This window comes from Ascaphus truei, chromosome 4 (genome assembly GCF_040206685.1).
Source record: "Ascaphus truei isolate aAscTru1 chromosome 4, aAscTru1.hap1, whole genome shotgun sequence".
Classification (NCBI taxonomy): Eukaryota; Metazoa; Chordata; class Amphibia; order Anura; family Ascaphidae; genus Ascaphus; species Ascaphus truei.
This window is the reverse complement of record NC_134486.1, coordinates 132516777-132533749: the sequence shown is the minus strand read 5'-3', so window position 1 is coordinate 132533749 and position 16973 is coordinate 132516777. Positions and strand designations below refer to the sequence as shown.

The window sequence follows — 16973 nt, the reverse complement described above, 5'->3', positions numbered from 1 at the left end:
CCACACACATATCACAACACACTCATATCACAACCAACACAGACACAACACACAACTCATATCAAAACACACTTCCCACTCCCCAGGTGAAAGTACAACTACTGTACTGCATGCTCCGGTCCCCCACGCTGCTGAACACTGGAGCGAGTAAACAGACAGGAAGAGAAGGAGGGCTTGTGTCTGTGTGCAGAGAGAAGCCCCACCCCCGCTGCAAGGATAGGGAAACGGCAGCAGGAGCTTGGAGCTGCTTGGCTGCCCGCGCACTGCTCTACCTGCCCCCAGGTTTCGCTGCACAGCCTGCGCCCCCCCCTAAATAATTTGGCGCCCCCCAGTTTGCGCACCGCTGCTGTAGATAATACTCTATATACAGCTGTGTGAAAAAGGAAGTACACCCTCTTTGAATTCTATTGTTTTACATATCAGGACATAATAACAAGTAATCGGTTCCTTAGCAGGTCTAAAAATGAGGTAAATACAACCTCAGATGAACAACAACACATGACATATTACACTGTCATGATTTATTTAACAAAAATAAAGCCAAAATGGAGAAGCCATGTGTGAAAAACTAAGTATACCTTATGATTCAATAGCTTGTAGAACCACCTTTAGCTGCAATAACTTGAAGTAATCGTTTTCTGTATGACTTTATCAGCCTCTCACATCGTTATGGAAAAATTTTGGCCCACTCTTCTTTACAACGTTACTTCAGTTCATTGAGGTTTGTGGGCATTTGTTTATGCACAGCTCTCTTAAGGTCCTGACACAGCATTTCAATTGGGTTGAGGTCTGGAATTTGACTGGTCCATTGCAACACCTTGATTCTTTTCTTTTTCAGCCATTCTGTTGTAGATTTGCTGGTGTGCTTGGGATCATTGTTTTGATGCATGACCCAATTTCGGCCAAGCTTTAGCTGTCGGACAGATGGTCTCACATTTGACTCTAGAATGCTTTGGTATACAGAGGAGTTCATGGTTGACTCAATGACTGCAAGGTTTCCAGGTTCTGTGGCTGCAAAACAAGCCCAAATAATCACCCCTCCACCACCGTGCTTGTCAGTTGGTATGATGTGTTTGTGCTGATATGCTATGTTTGGTTTTCGCCAAACGTGGTGCTGTGCATTATGGCCAAACATCTCCACTTTGGTCTCGTCTGTCCAAAGGACATTGTTCCAGAAGTCTTGTGGTTTGTTCAGATGCAACTTTGCAAACCTAAGACGTGCTGCCATGTTCTTTTTAGAGAGAAGAGGCTTTCTCCTGGCAACCCTTCCAAACAAACTATACTTGTTCTGTCTTTTTCTAATTGTAATGTCATGAACTTTAACATGCTAACTGAGGCCTGTAGAGTCTGAGATGTAACTCTTGTTTTTTTTTTGCAATTTCTTTGAGCATTGCACGTCTGACCTTGGGGTCAATTTGCTGGGACGTCCACTCCTGGGAAGATTGGCAATTGTCTTGAATGTTTTCCACTTTTGAATAATCTTTCTCACTGTAAAATGATGGACTTTAAATTGTTTGGAAATGGCCTTAAACCCTTCCCAGACTGATGGGCAGCAACAATTGCTTCTCTAAGATCATTGCTGATGTCTTTCCTCCTTGGCATTGTGTTAACACACACCTGAATGCTCCAGACCAGCAAACTGCTAAAACTTTGGCTTTTATAGAGGTGGTCACACTTGCTCATGATCAATTAATCAAGGGCATTTGATTAGCAGCACCTGTCTGCTACTTAGCAACTTAATTCCTATGAAACCAGTAAGGGTGTACTTAGTTTTTCACACAGTTATAAAAAATACATGGTTACATTAAAGAACAGGGGTTATACAGTCAAATTACGATCATCGTGACATCCAGCTTCTGGACCTTGCAGAATTTGATCTACGGACCCCCGGACTCCACTTGGATCCACCAAGAGCTCACTGACACTTACTGGATTGTAAGTTATAGATGCTATGTGCATTATTGAATACATTGTTTTAAATACTTACCTATGGTGGGCTTTTCCTAATTCGTATCTTTTATATATATATATATATATATATATATATATATATATATATATAAAATATATATATATATATATATATATATATATATATAAACAAAGTAGCACCACGTGACAAAAATTTAAAATATATAAACCCACTCTACTAATTAGTCACCTCTAATAGTGCACCAAAGCATGTGAGCACACATATGGGTATTCTAAACACACCATATACAATCCTCTATACCACACAAATGCAACAGCACAAGAAAATGAGAAACAAGAAACCCAACCAATACAATAATAAAAATATACAATAAAATAAAATAAAAAATATATATATACAATTTTAAACCAACTTAGTGTATGTGGCTTCCTTAGAAACATTCAAATCACCTTAAAGGTACCTGTATAACATATTCATTTTCCACACAATAAAATTAAGTATCACTTTTCTTCTGGGACCCAAGATTCAAGCATATCAGCTACGTACTGTTTATCTGTTTGACCAATAATTACCCAAATTACTTCTATGCAAAAGACAAACTAATAATATACCCGAGGGTTTTGAGGACTGGTAAACTGAATATCACCAAAAGACACTTTATAAAGATTGTAAAAAGTCTCCATAGCTTTTCTTGTTAACCATAGTAAAGTTACAAGTAAAAAATAAATATTTAAAAATACTCACAGTATACAGTTGGTCCTCGCTTATTGGATGGAATGCGTCCTGCAAACCGCCATAGGATAACGGACCGCTGGATTGCGGGTCCATGTTAATCCGTGGTGGTGAAAAGCGGTTCCGACGTCGGATAATGCGCCCAGCGGACTGCATTATGCGGCGTCGGATAAGGCGATCGATGGAAAGCGGACCGTCGGATACCGAGTACTTGTAAAATCTACATTTAACCTATTAAACTAAGTTCACTGTTGTCCTACACAGGACTGGACTGCCCCTTTAAATAAGTGAAGAGTATCAATACTGCTCATTCAAATATTTTCATGTAATTTCTGTGCTCATAACCCAAATTGTTCTGAAACATATATTCTTGCTTTCAAATATTAAGAGGTTCAATTGTAGACAATCGAATTTATGTTACAATTCACTGTTTACATCTGTCTGTTATGTTATCATTTGCTATTTCACGGTACTGTATTGTAAAGGAGCAATTCAAGCAGTGTTCAACATGTTTATTTATTTATTTTTTTACCATAAATCAGTTCTGTAGTATTACATAATACTTACTACCTTTTATTTTTATATTTTATTATTCAACCCTTAATGCCATTTTTAATGCGTTTTAATATACTGAGCATCCTTTAATTTCCATAGCAGGGTTTAGCCACCTCCCCAGCAGGGCAAGATAGTTGCAACACTTTCCTGTTTGTGATAATTTATTTACAATATTCCCAGCAGTTTGAGCTGCAAACTGTAACAATAGATGTTACTTAATATAAGGATACATTGTAGCTGCTGAGATACACTAACTGAAGGATTAATTTGAAACTGAAAGGCAGCTATTTAGTGAAACCACGGGATGCAGGATTTTGCTGATCGATCACGGGAGAACCAATCGATCGGCAGCTTATGTAATTAGTTTTCAATACAGGTAATCAAAGTAAGTACAGTATAGTAAAACAAAATGTTTTATTTATTTTAAAAACTGCTGGATTGCCTCTAACGCAAGCTCACGGTTGACACTCAAAATAAAACAAAGGAAGGTAGCACCTTGTGAGCACATTATCGATTTCATACAATTATCACATTACAGCAGGTATCACTTGCAGGAAGAGAGCGAGAACGCTTAAGGACTAATTGTGTACCTACATCAGGCTCCAAGGAGACACAGCGCTGAAAGGCTTTTGCAGCTCCTTCGTATCCTTGCAAGGTAATATAGGCACAGCCCAATGAAAACCACACTCCAAGCTGAAAAGCAAAAAAAAAAAGAAGAAAGAAATACATATTTATGCAAAGCAGAACAGTAAATTGCACTGCAGGAAATCCTTACAGATATACCACTGAAGTGCAGAGGGCAAACACATTAAATGCTAAAGGGGCACTTAAGAAAATAAATGATGTTTTTTTATTAGTTCCTAAAGTTAGAGCCCATTTTTAACATTTTACCTTTCCAATTAAAACTGGAGTATTGTTATGACTACAGATATGTTGAAGAAAACATGTCAGTTCTTATTTGATTATCAAAACACAACTTCTAGTTAAGTAATAAACCCTGTATGATTCAAGCTCAATTAACTTCTGAAATCCATCCAGGTATTTATCTAAAAATCAAATAGAGTGGTGCCCAGATCTTAATGGCATCAGTGCTGGAGTTCTAAGACAAGTAAGTTAAATACAAAAGTGTCCTTAATTTTTCTAATACCATCATAGCTGGAAGGGCATATAGTTCAAACATGCTTAAAATAATATTTATCTGGTTAAGAAACTGTGGTAACTAAAAAAGCCGTTGCTGTCAAATGAAAAAAAGTTGTGGCTTTCTGCATGGGGAGGTGAATATCAATGAAGTGTTCTATCTCCTCATAGAACATTCAGTCCCTGTCAGAGCACAATTAGGAGAATGGAACAAGCTAGAGGAAATCAAAACCTTCCTGTGTCTCCAGGCACCAGTTTTTAATCTTGGCCTAGAAGGGGGGGGGGGGAGGGTGGGAGACCCCTCCACCCACGCTTCTCGATCACTTCCGCATCTAATACAAAGTTGTAACATCATCGGGAGATAACCAGCCCATAAAAAATATCTTGTGAATCATGGGGTTCCCTGAAGCTCAGTGGATCGTGGATGCTTTATAAAAAATAATTTAAGACTGGTGACAGTTGCCATCACCAAGGCATGTGGGCCGTAGGGTTAAAATGCATTGAAATACCAACCTGTCTGATTTAAAAAAAAGTCACTGTGGGTAAAGTGGGACTGAGTAAGAGACGAGAAGTCAAGAGGCTTTTGAATCCCTGCAACTGCCAACATTGAGAACAAAGCTGCAATTCACTGTCATAAGGTGGGGGCTGCTGACACTTCCAAGAGGTCACAGCTACGTGCCACTCACAGAAGATGTCTTGCTGAGAAGAGAGGTACAATGCATGTGAGAAAAAGGGGAAGTTCCCAGAAAAGACACTCTAGGGGTCATGCTCACACTTGGATAATGGTCTCCTAGATGAGAAGCTCTCAAGATTTGTGGCAGCAAGTTAAACAATGATTGATCCCACGCTCTAAGTGCTGGATTAAGCAAGATCGTTCTGTAACGATTTGTCAAAGAATACAGTGCCACTTCCAGCTACTGTATATACATTTCTAGGTTGCACTTCCAACCATGCATTATTAGGACAAGTTCAATTATTCAAGGCACAAGTACATGCATACATACGTACATGACCAGAAGCCTTCAAATACAAAGTGAAGTATAGATGTAGCCTCCAAGGATGCAAATCAGTGATATTGGGGGGTTCAATATACACAAAATGTATTGGGATAGTGTAGATATTAAAGTGCAGGACCTCAATACAAACATTTTGGGCTTCAATTTATGTGTGGGTACCTATTGTATGCATTGTTGGAACTTCATCTAAATGTACCATCCGAGGGCTTGAAAACAAGATGTAAAAACCTTGCTTGTAAACCATCTTGTAAACCATCTTAAAAAAAAAAAAAAAGGGGGTACTAACGTTTACTGCTCTTCTGAGTATACTCATTAACTGGCCATGGCAATGTGACGGCACGACGTGAAACGACGTCGCATTTCTATGGCAACACGCTGCCACGCAACATTACATTTGACGCGGGGATTCCAAAGGAGCAGGAGGGTGGCACCAAGAGGCGGCAGACACAGGCAAGTGCCTTAGGGCGGCAAATTTTGAAATACGTCACTGGGCACAACACAATGTTCCACTCACTGTCTGGTGACATATAACAGAAAGCTTACTCGTTTAGTGACATTATTAGCCTTTTGAGGCTCGTCAAAACATTAAGCAGAAAATCCAATCTGGGGAAAAAAACGCTTACAATGTTGCGAATGCATTTAGGACAGTTGTGCGCATCTCCACTGTCTGAGCTCAGCAACTAGAAATATGCATTTTGCACACCCGACTTCAGGGGTGCTCCACCCCAGTCCCCAAGACCTGCCCCAACAGGTCAGGTTGTCAGCATAACCCTGCTCCAGCACAGGTGGCTCACTCAGTGACTCAGTCTGTAACTGAGCCACTGATTGAGCCACCTTAAGCAGGGATATCCTTAAAAATGGACCTATTGGGGGGTCTTGAGGACTGGGGTTAAGAGCCCCCACCCTACTGGATTTCAATGCTCTATCACAACACACTAAACTTGGCCAAACCCTAAAACAAAGACCATTAGAAATGCTGCAGGAAAGCACCTGGTCTGTCACCCTGAAGCCTCCCATGTTTACCTCTCTGCTCCCAAAGTAGGCTTTGTGCAGTGGGGATTTGTTAAAGCAAACAGAAGTGAAAAGACAATAAAAGGCAATAAACCATAATCAAACATTTGATAGTCGGCATGAAGGGAGATGCACTGGAATACCAGCAGACTAGATTTGTATCGGTCATAGTCAACACATGACAATGTACAGTATATTGGTAAAATAAAGTGCTATGCAGTTTTAAGCAATGCAGCAACTAAATCTGTTAAAATTGAGTTTATAGATACCGTGCTGGGCTTCAATAAAGAGTGGTGTGTCAATGATTAACACTTCATTTAATGCTATAATATCTCAATAAATGGGGAGAAACCCACCACACATTTATTATTTCAGTTTGCCGTTTAATTTGTTTTGAAATTATAGAAAGCATTTAATCTTACAGTGGGAATATATTCATTTATAGCTATCTGAATTGCCACGAAAATCATTAAAAAAAAAGCATGATGCAAGACTGCATCAGCAAAACAAAATGGCACCTTAAACCAGCAGGCCAAGCTGCCGCTTTATTTATTTTTCCCCTTTAATATGTGTATGAATACAATTCACACAATAAGTAATTAGCCGAAGATTCGGTTGATGGGTTCACAAAATGACTGAAGAAGAGTATTAACTCAGTATCTGTGACTTTGTTAATGGTTGCTACAGAAACCAAAAATGCTTGTTACATTAAAAATGTCATACAGAGTTGTTTAAAGAAAAAAGAAAGTATTTTCTCATAGTACAGAACGGATTTATTAACAAAAAAAAAAAAACATATAGGATATTGGTTGATCTGCAGCTTTAAAACCCAATGGGCAACTATTAGTTATGTTGCCAAGGATATGAGACCCAATTTACCAAAGTAATTGGCGACCTGTACTTTAATAAAAGAAGTGAAAACTAGCTTTTACATGATAAGGTGTCCTGGATTCCTGTAAGTGAGATGGGCATAGCAAAGCTAAGCAATTATGACTTCCAGGAATTGGCCTACAAAATTCTATCAGTATCCTCATTCAATAAAAATATGACATTACGTTTATCAAATTATATTATCTAAATGGAAGGGGAAAAAAAGCCGAAATTAGTGTTTAGCATTAAAATAGAAGTTGAAAAATCCGCTAGAACTACAGTATGATGGAAATAAATATTCTAAGAGCCTTTACGAGAGTTGAATATGGTGACTTATTAAGACCGCTCCCAAACCTGTATGGGTGGGTTACGCTGTAACAAAGCTTAAAGAATCTGGGGAAAGAGGTAAATATACATACATATATATATATATACATACACACATATATATATATATATCTCAGAACAGAGAGCGCACGACCCATAGCGTAAAAATGTACATTTAAATGAATGGAGGGGGAAAAAAAGGGGGGGGGGGACAAACTGGCACGCTTACAACAGTAAGTAATTAAAACAGCGTTTGTGAGTAAAATATCACTGGCAGCATATCTGCTCCGGAATCACTGTCCTCAGTTGGTAAGCTCACAGCATGAGCTGAGACAACCAATCAGATGGGCACTTGATCCAGAGGTAGCGCGATGCAGCCCGAGTCCTGCTACAGGCTGCCTGCTAGAAATCCTTGTGGTCTTGCCGAACGCTCCGAATCTGATCAGACCCCACCAGACTCATGCGTGATGACTTAGTGTCACCCTGACGCGTTCCGTCACAAACAGGTGACTTTTTAAAAGGCTTTCTGGGATATCTCAATGCAGGAGTTTAAATACCCCTCTGTTGTTAAGCAACATCTAACAAAAGGAGGTGAGTAGCAGATCCACTAATCGCAGACTAGATGAATCAATCTTTTTGATTTACACTTAGTATTTATATCATCTAGAATACAGTGCTTCCACTGCAGCAAGGGATTTTGGGAAATGACATGCAAATGGGCACACGTGACACACACACACACACACACACACACACACACACACACACACACACACACACACACACACACACACACACACACACAGTCTGACTCAGTTTTCTCACCTGCAAGGGGTTGATCTTTACAGACTTCTCAAAGCATTCTACACATTGCTGGAACTCCCTGTTGAGGAGGTGGAGAAGGCCCTTGGAGCGCTGGGCACGAGCACTGCGATGCTTGGACAGCTCCCAGGCTCTGTCATAGTACTGGTGTTCTCGTAGCACGTCCCCTAGCAGGCAATACAGACGCGGTGTCTCCTCTTTCTCTAGCTCTTGCCTTAGAATTTCTTCAGCCTAATGGAATTTCAGTAGGCGTTACAAAAATGGTGATATATACTTGTGTAATACAGTTAATTTGCCAACACAGATCAAACATCGAATCTCTGGATGATGAGGTAGTTTTATAAAGCTTGGTATCCAATTTGTTAAATAAAAAATGTTCATAAATATTTAAAAAGCTTAATAAAATGATATCAAATATTTATAGTAGTAATATAAGCATGGCTGCAGCCTGTGTATCACAATTAGTTGAAATCTCTTACTATCCTCCCCACCCCTTCTTTTCACAACAGTAATGAGAAGGAGAACAGGGTTGGGATATTCCCAAAATCGAACTCAGAATCTCAGGACAGTATAGAGTATTGTAGCCTCTTACCGATTCAGTATGAAGGATGACATCAAAGATCCAAAATGGTTACTGCCACGCGAGCAGCGAGCGGCTGTGGTCATCAGACACATTTGTTCTTACATGCTTTGTCTAGCCAGGTTATACTGCTATAGCAACATATGATTGGTCCAGTAATTCAACTTGCCTCAGATTACAACACATATATTGAATGTTATGAAGGCTGCAGTCTGTGATACTTAAATTCTCAGATATGTCTAAATGGAGTTATACTTACAGTCTGTCTATGGGGAAGAATGACTAGAGTTCCCCTGAATAAGATGGAGAATATATTTTTCTAGAAGCAGTCCCAATTACTCTCCCTTTAGCGGAATAGTAACAAGATGAAGCAGATCTGTCCACAATTGTTAGAAGACTATGCTAAAAACGGTTATATTTTTATAACATATTTGGTGGTGTAGACTTCGGCACCTCATAATAGCATAATTATAGATAGAACGCTAAACGGTGGTAAAGTTACTTCCATACAGCTGGTGGTTTCCTTACCTTTCCATGCTGTCCTGATCGCTCGTAACAGATGACAACATCTTCCCACATTTCTAGTTTCTGAAAGATCTGCAGAGCTGAGCTGGTGCACCCCAGGTCAAATAGCAAGCTTGCAAGTTGGCGCTTTAAGCACAACAAATAAGTCACATTTAAAAGGAGATGCAAGAGAAACACAATCTTTTCAACCATCAATCAGCAACAAACAGTAAATTCAGATTATCTTCAGTAGTCTTCCTGCTGTATACAGTATGTTGCAAGTTAACCTTCCAAATGTTTCATTCTGGTCTTGGAGCACCATGTTAAAACAGCAATAATACATTCCCCTTCTTTTTTCTTATTTGTATATGCAAAGCACGTGACAATGTATAATTTTACATTCTTACCTACGCTGGCAAACGTTTGGTGCTCCTTTTATAAATCTGTAAAAATCCTGATTGTGTGCCTAACAAAATGTCCGCCTTACAATTTTGTTCTGCAGTCTGTGAACTGCTGCAGCTTATATGTAACATTACATTACTAAGTGCAACACATTATTGTTACAGATTTCAGAGCAACAGTTGGTCTGCTGTTTGGAAAACAGCAACAGATCTGTTTGTGATACTTTGTTGTCAAAGGGAAGAGCTAAAAAAAGGTGTGCGTTAGAGCCGGTTTCAAAAGAGGAAGTGGATGTCTTTCTAAAGGGTTGCTGTTGTAACCACACAATGATCAGTACATTTGAAAAAAATCATTAAAATGACATTAGGAGTTTAAAAAGAATGCAGACCATATTATCTAACACTACAGAACTGATAAAAAAAACAAAAACAAAAAAACCCATAGGATTTTTCACGTTTTGCGTCTTTAATCACTTTTCAGCATAAAGGAGGCCTGAAACATTTGTTTGGAACACACTGCAATATTATAAGTGAAAGGCATAAGAAGCATAGCATAGCATTTAGAGCTGCAGTCTATTATCTTATAAACAAACAAAAAAAAAAAACCATAAAATATATATTTTATCATCAATACCAATGTATAAAAGTATACCTTTAATGTCCCATAGTGTGGTTTTGGAGCCATTTTTATTTATGATATTTTTTCTAAACTAACGGAAATTGAATTCAATAAAAAGGGCAATACATGAAACATTTCAGAACACATTTGGCATTTTAACCTCATAATAAGGAGAGCATGGCTATCCAAGGCGAGTCATTAATGTATGAAAATGATTAGGAGTGCAGCAGAAGATGGTAAGAGAGAATACAAAATGTTTTTATTCTGTGGGTATATAAGCCTCTGTTCAATTAACAACCCTTGATTTTGTGAAGCGGACTTATTTGTGTGTGGCTTCCCAGCACCTAAGGGGAACAAGTTGTTATGGTGGAAGTATAAATGCAACATGTTTACTGATGTCTCTATGTATTTAAAGAGGCAGTTTGACCTACCTGAAAAATAGAATGTTTCTAACCAATTGTAAAAAAATGATCTTGATTGCTTGAGGCAGCTCTAATCCTCTTTAAAACAAAAATGTTTGTGTTGGGTTTCTTGTCTAAAATAAGTATGTTTTCCTTTCCGAAGGACACATATACAGTACCATGCTCTCCCTACCAACATAATCCTCTACCTTTGGGCTATGCTATTACATAATTTAGGTCTTGAAAGTCTTGGCAGAGGACCAACCAGAAGGCGGCGTGGAGAGAGGTCACATCCTGCTCCTTAACACTCAGTGACATCATATACAAGGGGAGATTCTATAGGAAGTGAATTACCTCAAATTTCAGTTTATCATATGAACTATTTGATATATCAAAAATAATAGTAATGATTGTATGTTGGAGCAATATGGTTTGTTTGTGTGTGGGTGTGCGCGCGCATGTATATAAATATAGTGGAAGGTTTGTGTCACTTTTTTTAACCCACGGTAACTTATCTAAGTATGATGAAACCAATCCCAACTTCATTTTGCAAAGCCAGTGTAACAAATCTCACAGTGAGGAGACACATTAAGGTCGAAACGACTGTCTGTGGGTGGGTTTACTGGTTATATATCTTAACCCTGGCTGTGCTCACAGCTGTGAAATGCAGCAAGCTTAAGCTCATAGGGGACCATGTTAAATGGTTTTGAAGCAAAAGGTGTGCTCATTTGTATGTCATTTCCCAGAATCCCTTGCTGCAGTGGAAGCGCTGTGTGCTGGGTGATAATGGTGAAAGGCAGGGTTACAGACCTCTAAGACATGCAAATGAGCATACAGTAATATTTCCATTTGCTATATGCTTTACTGTAGGGAGTTTTTGTCACTTTTTTTACCCATTATAACTATATATATATATATAACTATATATATATATATATAGTTATATATATAAAACTATATATATATATACACAGTTGTGTGAAAAAGAAAGTACACCCTCTTTGAATTTTATGGTTTTACATATCAGGACATAATAACAATCATCTGTTCCTTAGCAGGTCTTAAAATTAGGTAAATACAACCTCAGATGAACAACAACACATGTCATATTACACCGTGTCATGATTTATTTAACAAAAATAAAGCCAAAATGGAGTACACCTTTACTGCTAACTAAGTACACCCTTACCGCTTCCATAGGAATTAAGATGCAAAGTAGCAGACAGGCGTTGCTAATCAAATGCCCTTGATTAATTGATCATCAACAAATGTGACCACCTCTATAAAAGCCGAAGTTTTAGCAGTTTGCTGGTCTGGAGCATTCAGGTGTGTGTTAACACAATGCCAATGAGGAAAGACATCAGCAATGATCTTAGAGAAGCAATTGTTGCTGCCCATCAATCTGGGAATGGTTATAAAGCCATTTCCAACAATTTAAAGTCCATCATTCTACAGTGAGAAAGATTATTCAAAAGTGGAAAACCTTCAAGACAGTTGCCAATCTTCCAGGAGAGGACGTCCCAGCAAATTCATCTACACACAAAGGAGGGTAGCCCCCGCACAGCTGAGAAGTCAGTGTGAGGTGCTCACTAGGTAGGGTAAATTTGCATACACGAGAGAAAAGAAACCTAGTAGGTGAGCACTCAATCACAGCTAAAGTGTTGTGGTAATATTAAAAATATTCTTTATTATCATCAATGAATATAAAATAAAGGGGTTTAAAATTAGATCAAACAGCATAGACTGTGACTGTGATCAAAATTACGTTGCTGTACCAGCTATGTTGATTATACATATGGGAGATTATATGACAAGTAATCAAAATCTCATACTGTAAATTTACAGCCTAATGTGAGAGAGTAAGGGGCCAGTAATTGAACCGCGGTATATTAACTGCCTCAGTAGCCAGTAGTATCAATTGATGTAACTTATATGTAGCTCAGTAGCTATGAGCTACAATAGAGGAATGAGACTGCTACAATTGTATGTTGAATGCAGATACACCTCAAAGTATAGAAAGATACAAAACCGGCAAAGTATGCAGTGTCCATATGATTTTGTGCACTGCCGAGCAGAGAGTGTCTCCCTCCGTGGGAGCACACAGCCGTTATACCGACAGCAGGGATAAGGATACAATCACTGCTGCGGAAAGGTAAGTATGCGGAGGCAGTAATTACATAAGAGGGTATAATACGTCATATGTAAAAAATCAAGGAGGCAATTAGTGTCTACAGGAGAATGATGTCCTTGTATATAGGTAGGTTATATCCCTGTATAAGGCAGCAAACATCGTAGCCCAAAGTAAGTGAGTGGCTGTGCCGTTAATTAACCAAATATTGCAGCCAAACACCCGACAGTTCCCAGCTGATACTAGAAGTGGATCCACGGCTGATATATGATCCCGTGAGTAGATCCGTGTGTGCACTATACAGCAAGGAGTGTACAGAGGGAATAGATGATATATGCATATGTGGTATGAAAGGATCACCAGGTACAATGTTAATCGGGCACATCCAGAACCAACAGGGTAAATTAACCTAATTGAGGCAGAAACACTATCTCTTGTATGCACTGTCCCCTACATCAGCACTGATCATAATATATCAATGCTGATGTGCTCGAGGGCATGCCTAAATAATGACAGCAGAATAAAAAGTGGTCCCTTATATGGAGAGGTCCTGTGAAGCTGAATTGCTCATACAGGATCATTGTATGGTTTACAAAGCAGGGACTCCGCAACTTAGAATCAATATGTGGGGGAGTATGGCCTACGTGAAACGCACGTGTTGGCCATACTCCCCCACACACTGGGACACCATCACTGTGACCGCAACATTTACTGATATTGATTCTAAGTTGCGGAGTCCCTGCTTTGTAAACCATACAACGATCCTGTATGAGCAATTCAGCTTCACAGGACCTCTCCATATAAGGGACCTCTTTTTATTCTGCTGTCATTATTTAGGCATGCCCTCGAGCACATCAGCATAGATATATTATGATCAGTGCTGATGTAGGGGACAGTGCATACAAGAGATAGTGTTTCTGCCTCAATTAGGTTAATTTACCCTGTTGGTTCTGGATGTGCCCGATTAACATTGTACCTGGTGATCCTTTCATACCACATATGCATATATCATCTATTCCCTCTGTACACTCCTTGCTGTATAGTGCACACACGGATCTACTCACGGGATCATATATCAGCCGTGGATCCGCTTCTAGTATCAGCTGGGAACTGTCGGGTGTTTGGCTGCAATATTTGGTTAATTAACGGCACAGCCACTCACTTACTTTGGGCTACGATGTTTGCTGCCATATACAGGGATATAACCTACCTATATACAAGGACATCATTCTCCTGTAGACACTAATTGCCTCCTTGATTTTTTACACATGACTTATTATACCCTCTTATGTAATTACTGCCTCCGCATACTTACCTTTCCGCAGCAGTGATTGTATCCTTATCCCTGCTGTCGGTATAACGGCTGTGTGCTCCCACGGAGGGAGACACTCTCTGCTCGGCAGTGCACAAAATCATATGGACACTGCATACTTTGCCGGTTTTGTATCTTTCTATACTTTGAGGTGTATCTGCATTCAACATACAATTGTAGCAGTCTCATTCCTCTATTGTAGCTCATAGCTACTGAGCTACATATAAGTTACATCAATTGATACTACTGGCTACTGAGGCAGTTAATATACCGCGGTTCAATTACTGGCCCCTTACTCTCTCACATTAGGCTGTAAATTTACAGTATGAGATTTTGATTACTTGTCATATAATCTCCCATATGTATAATCAACATAGCTGGTACAGCAACGTAATTTTGATCACAGTCACAGTCTATGCTGTTTGATCTAATTTTAAACCCCTTTATTTTATATTCATTAATGATAATAAAGAATATTTTTAATATTACCACAACACTTTAGCTGTGATTGAGTGCTCACCTACTAGGCTTCTTTTCTCTCGTGTATGCCAGCAAATTCATCTCAAGGTCAGACCGTGCAATACTCAGAGAAATTGCAAAAAACCCCGAGTTACATCTCAGACTCTATAGGCGTCTGTTAGCATGTTAAATGTTAAAGTTCATGACAGTACAATTAGAAAAAGACAGAACAAGTATGGTTTGTTTGGAAGGGTTGCCAGGAGAAAGCCTCTACTCTCTAAAAAGAACAATGCAGCAGGGCTTAGGTTTGCAAAGTTGCATCTGAACAAACCACAAGACTTCTAGAACAATGTCCTTTGGACAGACGAGACCAAAGTGGAGATGTTTGGCCATAATGCACAGCACCATGTTTGGCGAAAACCAAACACAGCATATCAGCACAAACACATCATACCAACTGTCAAGCACGGTGGTGGAGGGGTGATGATTTGGGCTTGTTTTGCAGCCACAGGACCTGGGAACCTTGCAGTCATTGAGTTGACCATGAACTCCTCTGTATACATAAGTATTCTAGAGTCAAATGTGAGGCCATCTGTTCGAGAGCTAAAGCTTGGCCGAAACTGGGTCCTGGAACAGGACAATGATCCCAAGCACACCAGCAAATCTACAACAGAGTGGCTGAAAAAGAAAAAAATCAAGGTGTTGCAATGGCCCAGTCAAAGTCCAGACCTCAACCCGATTGATATGCTGTGGCTGGATCTTAAGAGAGCTGTGCATAAACAAATGCCCACAAACCTCAATGAACTGAAGTAACGTTGTAAAGAAAAGTGGGCCAAAATTCCTCCACAACGATGTGAAAGACTGATAAAGTCATACAGAAAACGATTACTTCAAGTTATTGATGCTAAAGGTGGTTCTAAAAGCTATTGAATCATAAGGTATACTTAGTTTTTCACACATGGCTTCTACATTTTGGCTTTATTTTTGTTAAATAAATCATGACACGGTGTAATATGTCATGTGTTGTTGTTCATCTGAGGTTGTATTTACCTAATTTTAAGACCTGCTAAGGAACAGATGATTGTTATTATGTCCTGATATGTAAAACCATAGAATTCAAAGAGGGTGTACTTTCTTTTTCACACAAGTGTGTGTGTGTGTGTGTGTATATATATATCAAATGGAAATATTACTGTGTGCTCATTTGAATGTCTCAGACAGGTCTGCAACCCTGCCTTTCACCATTATCGCACCCAGCATAGTGCTTCCCAGCAAGGTATTCTGGGAAATGACATGCAAATGAGCACACAGTGCCACCTTTTGCTTCAAATTCATTTTGACATGGATCCCTATAAGCTTATGCTAGCTGCATTGCACAGCTTTTCAGCACAGCCTGGGTTAAGATGCATAGCCAGAAAACCTACCCACAGACAGCTGTTTCGACCTTTTGGGTCTTATCAGTGTGAGGCTGGTTATGCTGGCTCTGCAATTTGAATCTTTGGACAGGCATCCACCACACATTATTTAAGTTATGGCGGGTAAAAAAAAAGTGTCAAAAAAACCTCCACTGTACACACACACACACACACACACACACACCATATTTTTATATCTATATCATGGTAATGGTCAGATATTTTATATTAGGGCTAGGACGTATATCATCATAAGATAGAATAACACAGCTAGTACTGTACATTACATGATCCAAACAAACAAGAAAAAGACAGACAACGTCAGGTAGCAACCAGCATTTCACCTACCTGGATGTCCCAAATTGGAGGCATTTGTGAGCAGTAGAAAATTTTCAGACGTTCAATGGCAGGTGGATTCTTGTCCTCAAATTGGTCTGCTAGGGCCTAACAACACAATTAGAAAAAAAAATAAGTTATAGAAAAAAGTATAAATAATCATCAGATTTAAAGCTGGGTGCGGTTTTTCTTAACAGAACTGCTCAATGAATAAATAATTTTTAAAAAGGTATCAGCTAAAAAAGACTTGGTACTGAAGCATATGAAAATACATTTACGACATTATTTATGCTGGGGGTAAAATTTAGTAAAGGAAACTCGGAAACGGCAGTCTGGTAAGTCATGCAAAAGAATGAATTAAATACATCTTTTAGAACACTTTGTGAATGCTTTATACCACAAGCAGTGAACCTGCATT

The 16973-nt window shown here is 39.1% G+C and overlaps 1 protein-coding gene across 1 annotated transcript in view; it reads right to left on the bottom strand.

Annotated features, from left to right (window-relative positions):
• TTC27 (tetratricopeptide repeat domain 27) overlaps positions 1–16973 on the bottom strand; it is a 401980-nt gene that overhangs the window by 78837 nt on the left and 306170 nt on the right. Inside the window, exons 9-12 of the mRNA XM_075594976.1 lie at positions 16568–16663; positions 9512–9634; positions 8407–8634; positions 3815–3913 (exon numbers count right to left, since the gene is read on the bottom strand). Of these exons, the coding sequence (XP_075451091.1) occupies positions 3815–3913; positions 8407–8634; positions 9512–9634; positions 16568–16663 (546 nt within the window). The remainder of the gene's footprint in view (positions 1–3814; positions 3914–8406; positions 8635–9511; positions 9635–16567; positions 16664–16973) is intronic.